We start from the raw sequence: 19,738 nt of genomic DNA on the forward strand, positions 1-19,738 counted from the left end.
TACCTGTAATCCCAGCACTTTGAGAGGCCAGGGCAGGAGAAGCACTTGAGTCCAGGAGTTTGAGACCAGCCTGGGCAACAAAGGGAGACCCCCATCTCTACAAAAAAGTTAAAACGTTAGCCAGATGTGGTGACATGCATCTGTAATCCCAGATACTTCGGAGGCTGAGGCAGGAGGATCACATGAGCCCAGAGCTGGAGATTGCAGTGCATTATGGTTACACCAGTGTGCTCCAGCCTGGGTGGCAGAGCAAAACCTTGTCTCAAAAACAAAACAAAACAAAACAAAAACCTCATGTTTGGTTCCCTTCTGTTTCATATTTGTCCAGTAGATGTTATTTGAGAAATGTCTGTGTACAGTATGCAATTCAGGTTTAAAATAAATAAATAAAACAACTCTGCAGGTTAGTATGGTTCATTATACTTTAGGGTCCTAGATAGGATGTTATCAGTCTTAGTCTGGAAAATTTTGATGCACGTGTGCATATATGTAGCTTATAAATGTACATAGTAAGGAGGTAACAAAATGGAGCACTCTAGTAACAGCATTGTCTTTTAAATGGATTGTTTTTGCTTTTTTCTTTGTTTCTGTTTCATGAATTTTCTAAAGTAAGCGTGTATTATACATACCGAAAAAGTATGTGGTTATACCATATTTTGTCAAATCTAAGGCACCGTACACACACCCTTATTTTTAGCCCTTTAATAAATGTCATGCGTATTAAACCGTGACAGCACAAAAATGTCATTGATTATAAGATGACTCAATTACAGAGATGTGAAAATTAGAGAAAGGAGATGTGAATGGGAACTAAGAAATGGGCGACTTAGAATACATGAAATGCAGTCTACTTTATCCTTTGGATAGTTTTTGTAAGATAAGTTAATGGTCATAGATGGGCATCCCTCTTGGGTTCTGTAAGGCTAAGTGAGCACTGGCTGATAAGTCGCCCAGCTCTCACTGTGGCTCTTCAGGCCATCTGACTCCAGCCTCCTGTACTCATACCTGCCCCCCATTATTCGTCTGTTCATGAAGGCGATATAGGAAGTTTTGTCATGTGCCTTCTGAAACACAGGCATCCTGTGACGCTCTGGTCACCTGTCAGAAACAGAAGATGGTTTGTCACGATTGTTCCTCAAGAATCTGTTTAATCCTGGTGGTCCCACTTTGTAGATTCTTAGTGTTCACCAAGTACCTATTGAATAATTTCTAGGAATCTGTTGATTGGCGTTGGTCTAATCTAGGTTACATCGTTAACAATATTGAAGGGTCCTTGAACCAACTGTCTCATCCACATAAGAAGGCATTAATCAGGGATGATTTGTGGAAGAGAGGACCCTTCTATCAAACTTTAACCATGGGACTTGGTGGTTGTCAAGGATCAGAAAAGACAAAGGGCACCAATGTGAAATGAATGTTTGCTTTGTCCTAGGTGCAGTAGAAGGTACAATGTGTTATCTTTTTTCATCCTCTCAGCAGCCACATGACATGGCACCCTGTTTGACCAATAAGGAAAAACCAGGCTTAAAGATAGCAGAGTACTTATTTATTTTATGTATTTATTTTTGAGACTGAGTTTCGCTCTTGTTGCCCAGGCTGAAGTGCAATGGCGTGATCTCGGCTCACTGCAACCTGTGCCTCCTGGGTTCAAGCGATTCTTCTGCCTCAGCCTCCTGAGTAGCTGGGATTATAGGCACTCGCCACCATGCCCAGCTGATTTTTGCATTTTTAGTAGAGACGGAGTTTCACTATGGTGCCAGGCTGGTCTTGAATTCCTGACCTAAGGTGATCTACCTGCCTTGGCCTCCCAAAGTGCTGGGATTACAGGTGTGAGCCACTGTGCCCGGCCCAGAGTACCTTATTTACAGCAGAACTGAGATTAAAATCCAGATCTGTCTGACCCTGAAACACATGCTGTTTTGTTTTTTGCCTTTTTCGTTTTGTACCTCTCATTACAATGCAGGATAGACATGCTTTTTAAACTTTATTCCATTGCTTTTCAATCGTGGCATGTGGAAGACACAGCTGGGATAAAATGAAAAAGATTTTGGTGCATGGCTTTATCACTTCCAGATGTGTCCCCTTGAGTAAATCACTCAGTCTTAGTTTCCTCATCTTAAAATGAGAACCGATCTCTGGTTTTGTATTCCTATTTGATTTAGCTACAAATTAAATAAGAGTTTGTGAAAAAAAACCTTGTTATGTAGATATAAATTATGTAAAGCTCATGTAGTTGACTGATCAAACAGATTACCCAGGTGTGGTCGTGTGCACCTCCCAGCTACTCAGGAGGCTGAAGTGGGAGGAACGCTTGAGCTTGGGAGATCAAGGCTGTAGTGAGCTATGATTGCACCACTGCGCTCCAGCCTGGGTGATAGAATGAGACCCTGTCTCAAAAATAATACAAGTAGTCAATTCATTGAATTCTGTTTTATTTCTTCTAGTCGAGTTGAACTGAAAAGGTTGTGTGAGATCTTCACCCGGATGTTTGCTGACCCTCATAGCAAGGTAGGTGTGGAAGTCATGCCTGCCCTTGTCTTTCCCCCTGCATGTCTGTGTGCTCTGTGTGATATACTATCCAAGAATGAGAGCGAATTCCCGATAGTGCAGTTCCGACCACAGAGTAACACCAGTTTCAGCACTAGTGTATGTTACATCTTTTTAAAACGGAATTCTTGGAAACTTAAATGTGCATAAAATTTCAAGTTAATTAAGTGTGCTTCAAGTAAGAGTTATCAGGGAGGGAGTCAGATGGTCTTTCTTACATTCAGCAAATATTTCTGTATGTCTCCTGTTAGCCAAACAGTGAGGTAGGTGCTAGGGTATAAGATCGTATTATAATATCATGCATTTTTTAATGTTATAGTATATAGTGAAGAAAATAAGTGTATAATTATTTTTGTATCCCATGTAGAATATGTCTGTATAGGACAAGATAGAAAAAATGAAAGTATTTAATGGATTTATTGAAAAACCAGATTATTTCTTAAAATAGGATTTTGCTGTTCCCAAGAACTTGCTGAATTGGTGATCACTTAGCTGGTGCCCACACCTCCTGAGGGCCATAGGGAACACTAAGCCTGAGGAATGCTTTTTCTGAGGAGAGAGTCCCAGCTGAGGGGGAAACGCCCATGCGTATGGGACAGAACACTTTCCAGGGGTGGTGGAAAAGGGGTGAGAGAAGGACTCTTTACAGAAATTTACTTGGGGTCTAGATTTTAAATACCATTGTTTGGGAGGAGGCCCTTAGAGACTATTAAATGCTTTTAGAGGAAGAAAGTAGAGGGCAGGATGAAGATTTAGGGAAAGGGGTAGATAAAGAACAAAAGTAAGGTGTGGAAATGGATAGAACCTTAAATGCGCAGAAGCAAATCTTTAATGCTGACATGCAGGATCAACTAGTTTTCCTAGTAAAGATGGCCTCCTCCGAGTCTTCCTGGAAGAAAGAAACCCGTGGCAGCCAGAGAGCCCAGCCAGTTAGTCATCATCATCTTTCTTTTCCTATCCTTGCTTCCTCGTAGGAATTGTCCTTGAAATATCAAACATCCATCCACCCATTCATTCACCCAGTCATTTAACATTTACTGAGTAACTGCTCTGGGGCGGGGATATAGAAAAGAAGATACGGCCCCAGCCTTTTGAGGTGCTCATGAGCGTAAAGGGGAGTGAATGCAAGGGTTCTCCTCCCCTCTCCCCACAGCTCTCCTCACTCAGTGTCATTCTTGAAGCATGTCTTAAACTTTCTGCTATGACCCTCACAGCAAAGTCAACATTAACAATATTAATAGAAATCCACTGGGCACGGTGGCTTACACCTGTAATCCCAGCACTTTGGGAGGCCGAGGCGGGTGGATCACTTGAGGTCAAGAGTTCGAGACCAGCCTGGCCAACATGGCGAAACCCTGTCTCTACTAAAAATATAAAAATTAGCTGGGTATGGTGGCGTGTGCCTGTAATCCCAGTTATTTGGGGGGCAATCACTTGAACCTGGGAGGCGGAGGTTACAGTGAGCTGAGATCGCACCACTGCACTCCAGCCTGAACAACAGAGTGAGATTCTGTCTCAATAAAAATTCAGGAAAGGCTGAGCTTAAACCTTTAAAGGCCACATAGATATCCAAAGATAAAATGTATCAAGATTTTTCTCTAAGGTAGTGTTAAAAGCAGTAAGATTTAATGCATAAGCATAATTAGATTCTTAAGATTTAAAACATAAGCACTATTAGATGGTTTAGAACATTGATAAATTTCTGTTACCTGTCACCCCTAGATTGCTGATTCAGAAGCAGAATGTGAGGATAAAGAAGGAAATTTGTTTCCATCAGAAGTCTCTTGTACAGTGAGTTTGGAGGTCTCAGTTTAGTTAATATTTGTTAGCTGCCTGTAAGCTAAGCCAGGAATCCCACAGCTAAATGACCTTTTTCCTGAGCTGTCTCACAGGAGACCCCTGGTGGTGAATAGTTGCTCTACTAGAAATGAGGCGGGATAGGGTTCATGGGCTGTCCAAGTAGAACAAGTTTCGTTAGCAAGGTAGGGATACTCAGTGCTACTTTTCTCTCTGAAATTGGTTCAGAGATATTCCACTATGCACTCTATTTTGCCTTAGCAAAAATCATTACACAACAGCATGAGAATTATGTTAATATCTTTTATTCTAAACTGTAACCATCTGTTACTTTATGATATCCTGAAATTGGTGTACATTAAAATATCTGACGTGAAAAGCAATAGCTACACACTAGTGAGTAGGTGTTTTTATTGGCTCATTTTATAATAGTATGTGTTGACTGCTAGATAGTGAATAAGAATACTATAGAATTAGGACACAAGGATTTGTTGTTGTTTAAGAAAGAAAAGCCTTCATGATTAAACTCAGAAAAGTTCATTTCTCTCTGTACTGCTTTTTAAAGACGTATATTGAGGGAGGAGAGAATATTTCATTGGTTTGTAGCCTTTTCAGGTTTTCTTAAACGCATGAAAATGGTATTAATTCACTGCCAACTAACATGGAATTTGTTTTGTTGCATGGCCTCGTTTGCGGTGGAATTCACAACAGAGAGTAAGTTCCATTCCTTTTTCCTTTATCTGTTTTCTGCACTACATTTTCCTTCTGTACTAGGAACAGTTGTTGACAGTGTTAACCTAAGTTACAAGAGTCTGGGCAAAGCACGTATGGGCATTTTTAATGTTTTGTAGACTTTGGAGGAAATTGTGAATTCAATATGTGAAGTACTTGGTTTTCATTTGTGTCTAGGTTTTCAGTATGTTTTTGGAGACTCTTGTGGATTTTATAATAATTCATAAGGATGATTTACAAGACTGGCTTTTTGTTCTTCTCACACAATTACTTAAGAAAATGGGAGCAGATTTACTTGGATCTGTGCAAGCAAAAGTTCAAAAGGCTCTAGATGTCACAAGGTAAGTGTTTAAGAGTTAGTTTTGACGTTACAGGATACTTGTAGGTGACTTTTTGCCATTCTCTTTTGTTTCCCATGGCGTTTGTCACTCACTTGAATATCTTTTACTCAGTTCTCACTTTCTGTTGTTGACATACTTGTTGACATGTCTCACCAATCCATGAAATGAAATACCATATCTTCCTTGTGTTGATATTACTTTTGTATTTAAGACATACATAACAAACAAATGTAAAACTTTGGAAATTGATTCTCTTCTCATTAAAAAACATTTAAAGAAAACATTTAGAATATTTGTTTACATTTTTCTGAAGACCTTAGTGTTTTTATTACTTCAACTTACAAGTCATACTAGAAATTGTTCTATCAGTGTATGATGTAGAGTTTCCATTGGTCCAGGAAAATTCTCTAAATTGACAGTACATTGGCTCAGAGATTAATAGCACATTTGCAGTAGTTGTGACCCTTCTGGCTGTTATGAGAAAAGAAAAACTGCTGAAACCCAGAAAAGTTAGAAAAGACTACGTGCTGCTGCTGTTCAGAAACTGCTTCTCTATCGTCTGTGCAGTTGTGGGTCCTCAGTATGCAAGCATGAGAATTAAAAGATCTTGGAAGACACTTTGCAGTAATGTCTTGGTTGTGATTTGGTGGAATATGGATGGGGGGGAATGTCAAATTGGTGAACTTTTTTAAAGAACAAAGGAATAACTTCCAAGTGACTCAGAAAATTATCAGGGCGATAACTTTTATAAGTTACTACAACCTGGAATAATTATAGTTATCATAGAATTTCAAGATGAAAGGACCTTAAAGATGATGCTCATTTTATCAGTGAGAAACAGACACTTTACCTTGACTTTGTGTTAGTGGCTGTTTGGGAATGAAAATCCAGGATTTCTGATGATTGCACTGTTGTCTGTTCTTATTGTTGCAGACTGTCTTGTGGGTGTGTGTCCTCACCTCCTGTCAGGGCAGGGGGGTGGTATGGATAGCACTAGAGCCTTCTCTTCCCTTTCTGGCTCCCTTGACTAGCACAGTAGCATATCCTGTCCTGCCAGCTTCCCTATGTGTGCAGCTGTTACATGACTCTGACTTCAAAGAATGCATCTGTTCCTCTACACCATGATGCCAGCTGTTTTCTTTTGGCCCTTGACCCTGTCAGTCTGTGTAATTGCATTGCTATAGAATTCTATTATCCAGAGAGATTTCCCTTCTGGTTTTTAATGAACTCAAAGTAATGTACTTGCATCTGTTGGTGAGGCCTTAAAAAAAGAATAATAATAAAATAAATAAATAAGAATGAAAGTAACGTACTACATTTGCAATAAAGCCTTCAAACTTTGTCATTCCTTTGCATGGCTAAACTTAGTGGAGTTAGGGGGCATTACAGTACACCATTATACCAATGAATTATAAAGGTTTAGCCAAGATTGACTGAGGGGCTAGGCTGATAAGCTGGTATAATCGAGTGGAGTAGATAGGAGGGCTCTTGAAAGGCTGGGGCCAGTTGTGACCACACTGGGACATGGGCTCAGTAGTACCAGACTTTTAAAGAAATGTGAGAAATGTGGATTTGGGCAACATATTTGAGAATTTTTTAAGATACTGTGAAGGCCAAATAAAACATATGTGAGCCAGACTTGGCCTATAGGTCACTTAATTTAGGTGAATTTACCAATGACCAGATCCATTTCATATTTTTAGGAATGGTAGGACTATTAAGATTGTATTCCTAAACTTTGGTGATTAAGGAATACAGTTGTGACTTCCTGTTAGTTTTCCTGGATGCCCCTTTAAGAGTCCTCATCTCAGTAGATTTGGTGTGAGTGCCTAAAGCATTTTTAATATTCCCTTCTTTTTCTCAGCAGTTGAGATACACAGTTGTTTAAGCTGATCTAGAATAGTCAGTGACTATTAATAGGAGGTTTTAGTGACGGCTGAGAATTGCTTCTCAGTTTATAGACTTGAGTGCTAATCTGCCTCGGTTTCCTTTCCTTTGCCTGTGCCTAACAATGGCGTATTTCCCGATTATACACGCCCATTACTGAAATGTCTTCTCCATCCACCCCATGCTGCCAGAAAAAGGGAGAGACATTTTGTGGGTGGTTTGTTGACAGTCACTTAAATCAGGTATACTAAAGTATACTTTCCTTCCCGAAGTGATCTTCAGAGATTCCAGGGTCCAACTAGATGGTGGGAGGAAAGGGTACTATTGGATCAAGTTCACTTTTTATTAGTAATTATATGTAGAATAACACTGGTACCTAATATATGCCATGTGCTTTTTATTTTTGTTGTATGATTTTATTTACTTTTCAAATCAATTCTATTTGCTTCATTTTAAAGAGTCAAACCTACTTCTTTATTTTACTACATTTATGTAGATTGGGAAAAATCTCTAAGGGGGTCCAAAGAAAGCAGTGTAGATATTTGCCTTGCAATTATCTTTCCCGTTAATATGGACGTTACATCACCATTTTCCACATGGGCCCCATTGTGCAATTTTTAACTAATACTAGTAATTACAGCATTTTAACAGAAAGAGCACTGACTCTCTGGCCAAGAGTCCCTGAGGGCTACTTGATTGGATTAGAGATGCATGATGCCACGAGAAATAAGATCAGCAAAGGCAAGAATGGAGCAAGAGAAGGGGCTCCTGGGGCCCCAGGCTTCTGTGTGTGATTTGTGGCTGGATGGGAAATGTTCTGTCGCCGTCTCACAGGCGACACACTTTTGTGGTGTGCAGGGACCCTAAGCAGTGACCAGGACCAAAGAGGATGGTACGGTTAGTTTAAGCAGGGTCAGCTGTAAGCAGCCCAGTCAGGATGTAAAAATGAGATTTGGGTATCAGAAGCGATTTTTATGTTTAAGCAATATCCAGAAAGGTAGCTGGAGGGAAAATGAGCAACTCCCTAAAATGGCGGGTAGAAATTTCTTCCTTAGTTTATTGCTTAGTCTTAATTTTTTAAATAGCCACTCAAAGTAAGTTCAGTTTGTGTTTGGGGACTGCAAAAAGATTTTCCTTTTTCCATATTTTCTGTATTACATATATTACTTTACATAAAACGAAAAGCACTGTTAAAAATGTGAACAGGGTTTTACATACATTAACTTACAATGATATGCTTTTGTTAAATAGTTTTATATTGTTTTGTAATAAATTTCTTTAAAAATCACTTTTTTCCCACCAACCTAGGGACTCCTTTCCATTTGATCAACAATTTAACATTTTGATGAGATTTATTGTGGATCAAACTCAAACTCCAAACCTCAAGGTCAGTAATTATTTGTCATTACAATTCAACCCTGGAACTCAAATTTGCTTAAATTTACTTTTGTTTGTACATGACCCATGTTTAGCTATTGTGAATAAATCTGCTGTGAGCATTCTTGCTTGATTCTTTGTGGACATGTTCCTGTTTCTCTTGCTTTGGTACCTAGTAGTGTATTTGCTGGTTCATTGGATAGGTATATGTTTAGCTTTTTTAGAAACCACTAAAATGGTGGTACCATATTGTATTCACCAGTAGTTTATGAGAGCTCTAGTTTTTCTACATCCTCACTAACATTTGGGCAGTACTAGTCTTTTTCACAATTAATATTTAAACTAGAAAATTAAGACATTCTTATGTGTGGAAATAGGTATCTTGTTGGAATGTTTAATATTAACATTCTAAGCTATGCAAGTTAATTGTTACATGTTGTGGAAAATCATACCTGTAATAACAAGACCAAGTTTGAGGGAGGATGTGTGTTAATTTGAATTAGGTCACGTTCATCGTCTGTTCTTTGATCATTAACTTTTTGGAGGTTTTAGGATGAGCCTAATAAATAATTACCTTTTTCTCCTGAAGTCAAAACTAGTTGAGAAGTTGATGGTGAAGTTAGGGCAGAGCATCAGCTTGATTACTGAAAATGCTGCCTTACAGACCATGGCCTAGAATGTGTGACAAGACTAGAGCTGAACGTAGCCTGCAGTCAGTGGCAGAGCTGGAAATCCCACAGGCCTCTCACAAGGGCTCCTGCCCCGGAAGTGTCTTACAGCATAGGTGAGGGGGAGAGCACGCTTCTCTACAGGCACCTAAAAATGAAGAAAACTGAGTCTCGTGCTTCTTCCTGTCCCCAGACTTACCAATCAGTCATTTCATGCTTTTTCCCCTGTTGGATGTCGCTCCATGTGGAAACTATCAATACAGGAGAAAAAAAGGCGATCACTCTCAACAGGGTTTACTTTTCTCTAGCCACCTGATAAGAATTGTGTTCAAAGATTCATCAAGTGTACTTAATGTTTATAGTTATTGGCTCTTTCAGGTCAAAGTTGCAATCCTGAAATACATTGAGTCTCTGGCCAGACAGATGGATCCAACAGATTTTGTAAACTCTAGTGAGACAAGGCTTGCTGTTTCTAGAATCATAACCTGGACAACAGAACCAAAGAGTTCAGACGTGAGAAAGGTATGTCCGAGAGAACTGATGTATAATTACAGATTGTTCCTGGGCTTGTGTTAGACAAATGTATTTAGAAACTTGAAAACCACGCCGCCCACACACAAACCTTTTGTCCCTAAGGCTCTGCTGTTGCTCTTTTCTCTCTCCGGCTCTGCCCAGTTTTGAACATAAAAATGAAAATCTGAGATCTTGCACGATGGGCTTATGGTTTCCCCAGGCATCTATTTTATATATTTTCTAATATGAAATCACTAGTAAATTAGTGTCTTTTACACAGATGTTTGTTTTCCTTATATCAGTTTGTAATACATACTTTGAAGACAAAATTGCAGACCTAGGGCTGGCTGGCTACAAGGTTCCTGATCGTTAAAATGTAGTTGAAAAGTTTGATAAGATGCAATAGATTCTTAAAAAAGAGCAAACATCTTTCAATATGTAGCACATAAGTATGTGTGTGATATGTGAGTATGTGCTTCTGCGATGGAATGTTACTTAAGTATTGCCTGCTACGGGCTGAAACATATTTTAGATTTGCATATTACCTCGATTAGGGCCTGTTTGGAACAAATGATCTTTGATGATAATGCCCACTCCCTGTGGACATGCACATTATAATATTTGAACAAGGACTTACTGTCCTTACTATTCTATTCAGAACATTTCAGATAATTTTGAATTATTAGCCTGAGGCTCCAAAAACCTCAGCTTATTTTAATACTAGCTCAAGCCAAATATAAATAGAACATTAGATATCTTGCCAGAAATCACTTCGTTCATTTACTGTTTGAATGAGCTTCAACACTTGTTTCAGTTATTTTGGATTATACAGTGTTACTTCGCAAAGCTTTATCTCCACTGACGTGCTACTTTCCATGCCTGCCCCCCTACTTCTCCTTTCCCATTGTGAGGTGTACTTAAATCCTCACCTTCACACCTAACTTATACCTAGGTTCTAGGACAATAATCCTGATCTTCAGAGGAATTTGAGAAGATTCAGATTTAATAGTTCCCAGTCCTGGCTGCAATTAAAATCAACGTGGATTTCTGAGCTCTGTTCCCAAGGAATTTGATTTCATTGGTATAGGGCAGAACCTAGACACTCTGTTGTTTTTTTGATGGGGGTTCCTTTCACTCTTGGCTGATTTTTAATACACAGACAAGGCCTAGTATTTTGGGCCATGGCCCTGGAATGAACCTCAAGACATACAGACTACTGATGTAGTCTTGATCTGTTTCTTGCAAATTCTCTTGCTAGGCAGTGTTGCTCCTCAGTATCTTCAGGACTAGGCTTGGCCTCTGTGTTCCTTGGCATCTTCCCCACCACCCTACCTTGGACCTAGAGTTTTTGTGCTTCCTCTAAACCCACTTTAGTGGTTAGGGCCCTGTTACCCTGGGCAACTTCCTTCAAACTGATGGAATACTGGCCTGGTTTTCTGTATGTTGTCACTCAGTGCACTCTGTATTAATCATAGAAAGCTTCCTAGAGAAGATAAGATTCATCCTCAGATGTGGAATATGGATTCAGTTTGCATAAGTGATGAGTTTAGGGGAAGGACAATAGTCCTGTTTAAGAAATGAGATTTGTCTGGGAACAGTGAAATAGACTGATATGTCTGAAGCAGAGGGTTTGGGAAGTTGAGCAGTAAGGAGACTGTTTTGCTCACCCTGCATGCTCAGTGCCTGGCATATGCCTGGAGTAACATAGTAGGCATTAATATATTTTGAATGAATTAATGAATGATAACTACCCATATGGAATGATTTCATTTCAAATGATATTTTGAAGCCATCATTTTTAAAACTATAGTTTTGGAAGTTCCCTTCTTTTGACTTCTTTATTCGTTTTCTATTGTATAACAAATTACCACATACTTCCCTTGAAACAATACAGATTATCTCACAGTAATAAATCAGGAATCTGGCATGTGTTCTCTGGGTCCTCTGGTCGGTGTCTCAGAGGCTGAAACAAGATGTCATCTGGATCTGCAGTCTCATCTGAGGCTGAGATCTTCTTCCAGCTCATTGGTTCTTGGCAAATTTCAGTCTCTCGCCGGTGTAGAACTCAGCCGCCTGCTTTCTTGCTGACTGTCAACCGGGGAGCCATTCTCAGATAGTAGAGGCTACCAGGAAGTTTGCTTATTCAAAGCTATCGGGAGAATACGTGAAGAAATAATAACTAAGAAACTCCCCAAATTCGACAAAAAACATTATACATCTAAGTAGCCCAACAAACTTAAAAAAATTGGATTTTTTGTTTGTTTGTTTATTTGTTTGTTTTGAGATGGAGTCTCGCTCTGTCACCCAGGCTGGAGTGCAGTGGTGCGGTCTCGACTCACTGCAATCTCCGCCTCCCGGGTTCAAGTGATTCTCCTGCCTCAGCTTCTTGAGTAGCTGGGATTATAGGTGCACACTACCACACCTAGCTAATTTTTGTATTTTTAGTAGAGACGGGGTTTCACCATGTTGTTCAGGCTGGTCTTGAACTCCTGACCTCGTGATCCGCCCGCCTTGGCCTCCCAAAGTGCTGGGATTACAGGCATGAGCCACCGCGCCCAGCCAAGATCTTTTAATAAAAGGATTCACACCTAGACACATAATATCTAATTGCTGAAAGCCAAAGCTTGCTGAAAGCAGCAAGAGGGGAGAAACTCATCCCATGCACAAGATCCTCAATAAGATTAACAGCTCATTTCAGAAACCACGGAGGACAGAAGGCAATGGATGACGTTGAAGGTGCTGAAAGAAAAAAAGCGATTAGCCAAGAATTCACTGTTTGGCAAAACTCTAATTCCAAAATGAAGCAGAAATTAAAACAAAGCCAGCCATAGAATCTCTCTCATTTTGAATCTCCCTGATGCCTTTTTTTTTTTTTTTTTTGAGACAGAGTCTTGCTCTGTTGCCCAGGCTGGAGTGCAATGGCCCGATCTCAGCTTACTGCAAGCTCCGCCTCCCAGGTTTACACCATTCTCCTGCCTCAGCCTCCCGAGTAGCTGGGACTACAGGTGCCCGCCACCTCGCCTGGCTAGTTTTTTTTGTGTTTTTTTAGTATAGACGGGGTTTCACCGTGTTAGCCAGGATGGTCTCAATCTCCTGACCTCGTGATCCTCCCGTCTTGGCATCCCAAAGTGCTGGGATTACAGGCTTGAGCCACCGCGCCCGGCCTCCCTGATGCCTTTTAAGGGCTTGCCTGATTAGGTCAGGCCCACCCAGGATAATCTTCCTTTGGATTAACTCAAAGTCAACTGATTAAGGGCCTTAATTACATTTTTCGAAAATCCCTTCTGCCATGTAACACAGTCATGGGAGTGATATCCATTATATTCACAAGTCCTGCTCACTCTAAGGGTGGGAGGGATTATATAGGGTGTAGTACGTTATGGGGAATCTTGGGGGCCGTCTTAGTGTCTTGACTACCAGGACTTTGGTGTCTCTTTTAGGGGGTTGGCAGAAGGCTACCGTAGTTACTCCATAATTCCTTGGCTCTTATTTTAGGAGGGAGCTTTTTTAGCTATCTATGCAAATTATGATGTGGTTCAAGTTACTTAGCAGACGCATTTCTGTGTTCTGTCACCTAGATTTTTTTTTTTAAATCATCTAAGATATCCGTGGCTCTAAACTATTTGGCTTTCAGTAACATTCCGCACTAACTAGTAAAGCATTACTTTTGATTCAAATAGTTGTATCATAGGACGGTATTAAAATAGATGTCCTCAAACTCTACATTAGGGCGCTGCAGATTAATCCTTTTTGGAGGTAGATTCACTTTTATTTAAATTCCCTGTTTTGATGTACCATCCATTGAACATTTATAAATATAGTTGCTTTTGTCAGTGATGCAGCTGCCTTACCCAGGAATATGAGATGTTCTTGAAGTACTGTCAAAATGAAAGTAGTGCCTAAATAAATTAAAATACTTAGAAGAATTGTGATATAGCATATATCACTGCTCTAAGATCTAAAATTGATAAGATTTAAAATTATTTTAAAGCTGTATAAAAATAAAACTAATACCATTCTTATCTAGATCATTTAACACACTAAACGTAAAATACATGTCTGTATAAATAAACTTTGTTCTGCCTCATCCTTCATTTCCAGAGTTTTTTAAAGGTTATATTAGGGATTATGGAAATCTTGGTGATTTAAAAGCATTTTGTGATCTTAAACCAAGTTCTTCTGTTAATGTCCTGCTTTAATTTTTTTAGGGTGGGTGTTCTAAATACGGAAGAGCCCTTCAGTCTGAAATTTATACAGTAAATTCTCAGACTCATCTCTGGAGAATATTTTATGTAAACAGAGTACCTGGGGACTTTTCAGACATTCTCTAAGTCCATACAACCATGTTTGTGAAAGCACTTTTGAAGCATTTTAAACTAATACAAGCTGATATAACTCAGATTCATTGATTTTAGCATTTTTAATATTTTGTTTTCCTTCTTAGTATATTGGGGTGTTTCACATTGTGGAGGGAGGGGTGCTTAAATTATTAAGGTGTTTTTAAAATCAAAACACGAACGAATCACCAGTGAGGTGTGCTTACCACACTGAGACTGGTTTGGACAAGACGAAAAAGCCCAACCCAGTCTGTAACTGGCCTACTGTATTCCAAAAGTAAACTTTTCCATTTTCTCAGTGTGGGAGCCCTGACTAATTTAGTTGTGTGATGAAACTATGCAGACGTACACTAGGCCTTTCTTAATGCACTGTATTGACATAAGATAATAGTCTATATTACTGATAGAAAGAAGGTGGGTTCTGGAGTTTGACCTCCATTTGACTTCTGCGTCTGCCACTCACTGGGGTCAGAGCAAGTAATTTAATGCCTGAGTTCTTGTTTATTGTCTATAAAATGGGAATAATAATACTTGCCTCAAACTGGGCATGGTGGCGCGTGCTTATAATTTCAGCTTCTTGGGAGGCTGAGGTGGGAGGATTGCTTGCACCCACAAAAAGAGACTCATCTCTAAAATACATAAGTAACACTTGCCTCAGGCATTACTAAGCGGATTAAATTTTTATTAATATATTAATAAAATATATTAAAACCTAGACATTTTATTTGCAGTTGCAGCTCTGCTATTATTTTTTGGTGATTGTTTTGGTTTTGCTGCTGCTGTTATTTATGGAATAAACTGAGTACCAGAATTTTTTCTAAGATTAGGAAGCCATGTGATCAGTCAGAGGGAATGTGGTAATGGCAGTAGAATTTTAATTGTATGTTTACATGTTGGAATTTAGAATGCCTGTATGTTAGCTTATCACATGTGATTCTCTTTGTCAAATGAAGCAACAGATTTAGCCCCCAAAACATTGTTTTGAGAAGTGTGGGCAATGAAGGCATGGCAGAGAAACCTAGAAGTATAAAGATGCTGTTGGCTAGAGCAGGGAGAAGTATTAATGCATAAATTGCATTGAAAAGGTGAGATTTCTAATTGACTTTTAAAAAAATATATGATTATAAAGGCAGCATGCCTCTAGTCTGAAAGCTAAGGGTTTTACTATCAAATAACTGAATCTCAGCTTAACTGTGACTGTGAGTCTCTTTTAAGTCTTTCTTGTTGTTGTTGTTGAGACAGTCTTGCTCTGTCACCCAGGCTGGAGTGCAGTGGCACGATCTCAGCTCACTGCAACCTCCGCCTCCCAGGTTCCAGCGATTCTGCTGCCTCAGCCTCCTGGGTAGCTGGGATTACAGGCACATGCCACCACACCCAGCTAATTTTTGTATTTTTAGTGGAGATGGGAGTTTCATTTGTTGGCCAGGCTGGTCTCAAACTCCTGACCTCAGTTGATCTGCCCACCTTGGCCTCCCAAAGTGCTGGGATTACAGGTGTGAGCCACCATGCTGGACTCTTTCAAGTCTTATTTGGACATCTTCCATTTCATCACCTGAAGCAAGAATACTACTTTTAAGTTTATTAAGTAAAAGACCTAGTGATGCTACTGAGGGTTAAAACTGGCAGCTACTGTTGTTATTCTGATTCTTCCTAACTTTCAATCATGTGTGTCTCGCTGATTTTATCTAAGAAGCCAAATGCTTTTGTAGCTAACAGATTGCCATGTTTAGGCACTTTCTGCTTCTCTCTGATTCAATCCTCCCACCTTTCCTGTTTGCCAGTCCTCGCTTCAGCGTAGTCGAGTAGGTGAGGATTTCCCCACTAGGTCAGCTTCAACCTGCTCTGGGCCTGGAGAAGGAAACTTGGAAGAAAGTTGTAAACAGGTAGATTGAAAACTGTGTACTAATTTCAAACAGCACACTTCACTGTTTGCATTTTAGATTATTAATACCAGTTGCCCTTATGAAGGCACTGGGAAGCTTTTGATAAATCTAAAATTAATATAATACTATATCAGCGTGTGTATGTGTGCCTGTGTCAACCTTTGTGTTATGGTGTGTTTTATGATTAACTACCTTCTCAGTGATATACCCATGTTTGTGTCGACTGCTACCATATTTTAATAGAATAGTAAAAAGGAGAGATAGTAGGCTGGAGCAGTACCACATGCCTGTAGTCCCAGCTACTTGGGAGGCTGAGGCAGGAGGATTGCAGGAGTTCGGGTCTGCAGTGCACAGTGATCATGCCTGTGAATAGCCACTGTACTCCAGCCTGGGCAATATAGCAAGACCCCCATCTCTTGGAAAAAAAAAAAAGGAGAGATGCTAAATGAGAAATGACTGAAGGTTTTGAAATAGTTTCTCTTTGGTGACTTCATGAAGCAATTTTTATTGAGAGTCTGAAGGGAGCAGTGAGTTGTTTAATAAATTGGAAAACTCTGCTTTTCCTCTCAAATTTTGTTTTCCCAAATTAATAACAACACTGAAGTGTTTGGCAAAGCTTTATTTTGATTTGATCTGCTAGGAAGAATTCCTTTCTGCTATAAGGTGTGCAACGTTCAAGACAGTTGATGTCCCTGGGAGTTCTCTTCATATGATAGCAGTGAGATATGAAGAACGTTTTACAAATCCCACCTCTCAAATTCCTCTATGAGGGTGTGTGTGAGAATCATTTCATTTTAAGTTGCCGTGTGATCCTTCAAATAAATTGCCCTAGGGTTGCCCATTAGAAAAAGTCAGCAGTACTCTTGAGTTTTTCATCTGGCTGCCTAATGGTCTTGCCTCTTACGAAGACAACAGTTCAGATATGCAGACAAGAACAGTGGCGTACTCCGCTTTTTGAGTCACTAGTGAACATGAGCTATGCCCCAGGCTTTTTAAATGCATCTCTCCAGCCCAGTTCCATATCTGGAATTACTTGTTTAATGAGATCATATTGATGGTAATGATAAATATAACCCAGTTTTCTTCCTTGCTTGGATTCCATTTTAACTTCTCACTAATTCAGAGGGTCAGAGATAAAATATTTGAAAATAATAGCAGTCTAATTCCTTGCAAAACTCTGATATAAAATCTTTTAAAAATTGGATACTTGGGCCGGGCACTATATGCCTATAATCCCAGCTACTCCAGAGACTGAGGCAGTAGGATTGCTTGGAGCACAGGAGTTCGAGCTGCAGTGCACTGTGATTGGACCTGTAGATAGCCACTGCACTCCAGCCTGGGCAATGAGACCCCCGCCTCTTTTCGTAGGAAAAAAATGTATATTTAAATGATACTTTCTACCAGTTTCTAGAACTTGGATCTTATTTTTAAAAGATTTTACTTTGGAAATACTTTAAGCTACTAAGTTTATAATTTGCATCATGAAAAGCCTCAAGTTAGCTTGAGACATTAGATAACATTCTGGGAAGAAATATTGTCTCTTAAATAAAGGCAGTGGCACATTTGACATAAAAAGCATACTATTCAAGAAGGTAATTATATGTTTTATAACCTTCAGATGCCATTTTCAGTCAACAAAATTTAAGTGCCAATATTTTTTAATTAAATTGATGACATTGATGTGTTTTTCCTGCTGCAATTCCAGGCTGCTGCTTGCTTTCTTCTTGTAGTGCATTATTTTTCTGCATGCATTGGTTTTTTCCTAACACCTAATACAATGTGTTTTAAAAATATGCAGGTTATTTCGCATGAGTTTTGGAAAAACTTGTTCTCTTATACAAATGTACACATCAAATTAACAGTACATTGAATTGTTGGTGAAGTAGATTCCTTCAGATAATTTGTTTAAAATGTTTCCAAAATGAAATGTAGAAAAGCATATTTTAGTAAAATCAATAATAATGTTTTTTGCCCATGTCATAAAAATATTTTGGCCACTTATGATTTAATTTGGGTGGAAAAGGTATTGATGACTGTATTTGAAATTAAAGGGGGGAAAAGTAATGTACTTTTGCCCAATGCTTTGATGAATGATTTCAAAATGTTAAAGTAATTTTTGATTATATTTTTAAATTCATAGTTCTTATTTTTGGTTAAATACCTTTGGGTTTTTGGATTTATTTTCCTTCTCCATGCACAAAATAGTAATTTTGTCCTAACTGGACGTATAATTAATTGTAGCATTGTAAAATCCTTGAACTATTTTGTGATTTTATTTCCAAAAGATTCTCTCTGCAAGCACATTTTTTGTGTAATATTCTATGTCATGGAAAAAAATTCTGAATAATTACTGCAATCTTAAAAATTACGGTCTTTGGAAAGACTTTATGTTTGTAAAATCTTTATGGTTAAAAACGAAAAAGAAGTGATTATATTCACAGACAGTTTTTTGTGTCTTTTTCTTTCCCTTGACTCTTAGAAATTAATAAGAAATGCCAATTAGTATTTACTAAATTTTTTTTGGCTTGGCTTTTGTAAATGAAAACTATTATTATTATAATTAATTCCTCAGGCATTGTGCTTTAAGCTCAGATTGCCTGCTACTAAATCCATAGAAAGCACATCACTTACTAGAAGCCCGAGTCTCGTTGACTACTCTTACTGCTTTGCCTACCTTGCTACCACAGTCATTACAAGCAGGCTTGCAGTGTGTTGACTCAATTATTAAGCAAAAGTAGAACATTTTCCAAAAGGCAGAAGAGCATGTTTTTAATGTAGACTCCTTCAAAGTCTGGTTTGCTTCTCAGAAGTCTCTCTCCTTGGTTTATAGGTGTAAAAGTAGAAGTTTTTCTGAGGTATTTATACTCGTTTTCTCGTGTTTCTTAGTTAAGAGAAATGTGGCTTCTCAAGATAACCTAATGTAGCTTGTTTAAAAATATGTGCTCTCCAAGGTACACTGAGATCCCTGTTCAGTTCTGAATTATTCAAGTGGGATCAATCTTAAACTTTTTAAACTTTTTAATTGTTTCATTTAGCTATTTACCAGCTTCCTTCCTAGTACCAGATAACAAAAGAAAAGTACTAGGAATTTATTATTAGTGTGCTGTGGAATTCCAAGGCCAGGACATTAAATTGAAGCCAGAGTTTATTTTCCAGATTGAAGTCAGACTAATGATTGATATTATTTTCTTCAGATGCTTCTTTGTTTTTGATGCCTAGAATGCCCTCTTATTAGTGATTTTACGTATAAAATATTTTTTAAAAACAACTTTTATCAACATTTTGATGAAGGACCTATTGTACGTTACATAGATTAATCATGGTTCCTTTTTCTAGGCAGCACAAATTGTGCTAATCTCTCTGTTTGAATTGAATACTCCTGAATTTACCATGTTACTTGGTGCCTTGCCAAAAACATTCCAGGATGGTGCCACCAAACTCCTGCACAACCACCTCAAGAATTCCAGTAACACCAGTGTGGTGAGTGCTTTGGTCACGGTTGGTGTCTCTGTGATGTCCATGACCTCTGCGGAGCCGTTACCTAGAACCTACTCTCATAGAGTACCCCGTTTCCTTGTCCTCTTTCAGGAAATGCCGAGCATCCTGAGGACGGGGCCATCCTGAGCCCCGTGAATGAATGAATCTGATATTTAAGT

The 19,738-nt window shown here is 38.9% G+C and overlaps 1 protein-coding gene across 27 annotated transcripts in view; it reads left to right on the forward strand.

Annotated features, from left to right (window-relative positions):
• Positions 1–19,738, forward strand: part of CLASP1 (cytoplasmic linker associated protein 1) — a 309,768-nt gene that overhangs the window by 241,170 nt on the left and 48,860 nt on the right. For 15 of the 27 annotated variants that reach the window (XM_074008821.1, XM_045366933.2, XM_065525364.1 and 12 more), the window contains 5 exons: positions 2,445–2,508; positions 5,254–5,417; positions 8,613–8,691; positions 9,728–9,871; positions 19,419–19,562. In XM_074008821.1, coding sequence (XP_073864922.1) covers positions 2,445–2,508; positions 5,254–5,417; positions 8,613–8,691; positions 9,728–9,871; positions 19,419–19,562 — 595 coding nt within the window. Of the gene's footprint in view, positions 1–2,444; positions 2,509–4,269; positions 5,059–5,253; positions 5,418–8,612; positions 8,692–9,727; positions 9,872–15,980; positions 16,083–19,418; positions 19,563–19,738 lie in introns of all 27 variants that reach the window. The other 12 variants (XM_065525354.1, XM_065525356.1, XM_065525357.1 and 9 more) reach the window with 2 other exon arrangements.

Source organism: Macaca fascicularis, chromosome 12 (assembly GCF_037993035.2).
Source record: "Macaca fascicularis isolate 582-1 chromosome 12, T2T-MFA8v1.1".
Classification (NCBI taxonomy): Eukaryota; Metazoa; Chordata; class Mammalia; order Primates; family Cercopithecidae; genus Macaca; species Macaca fascicularis.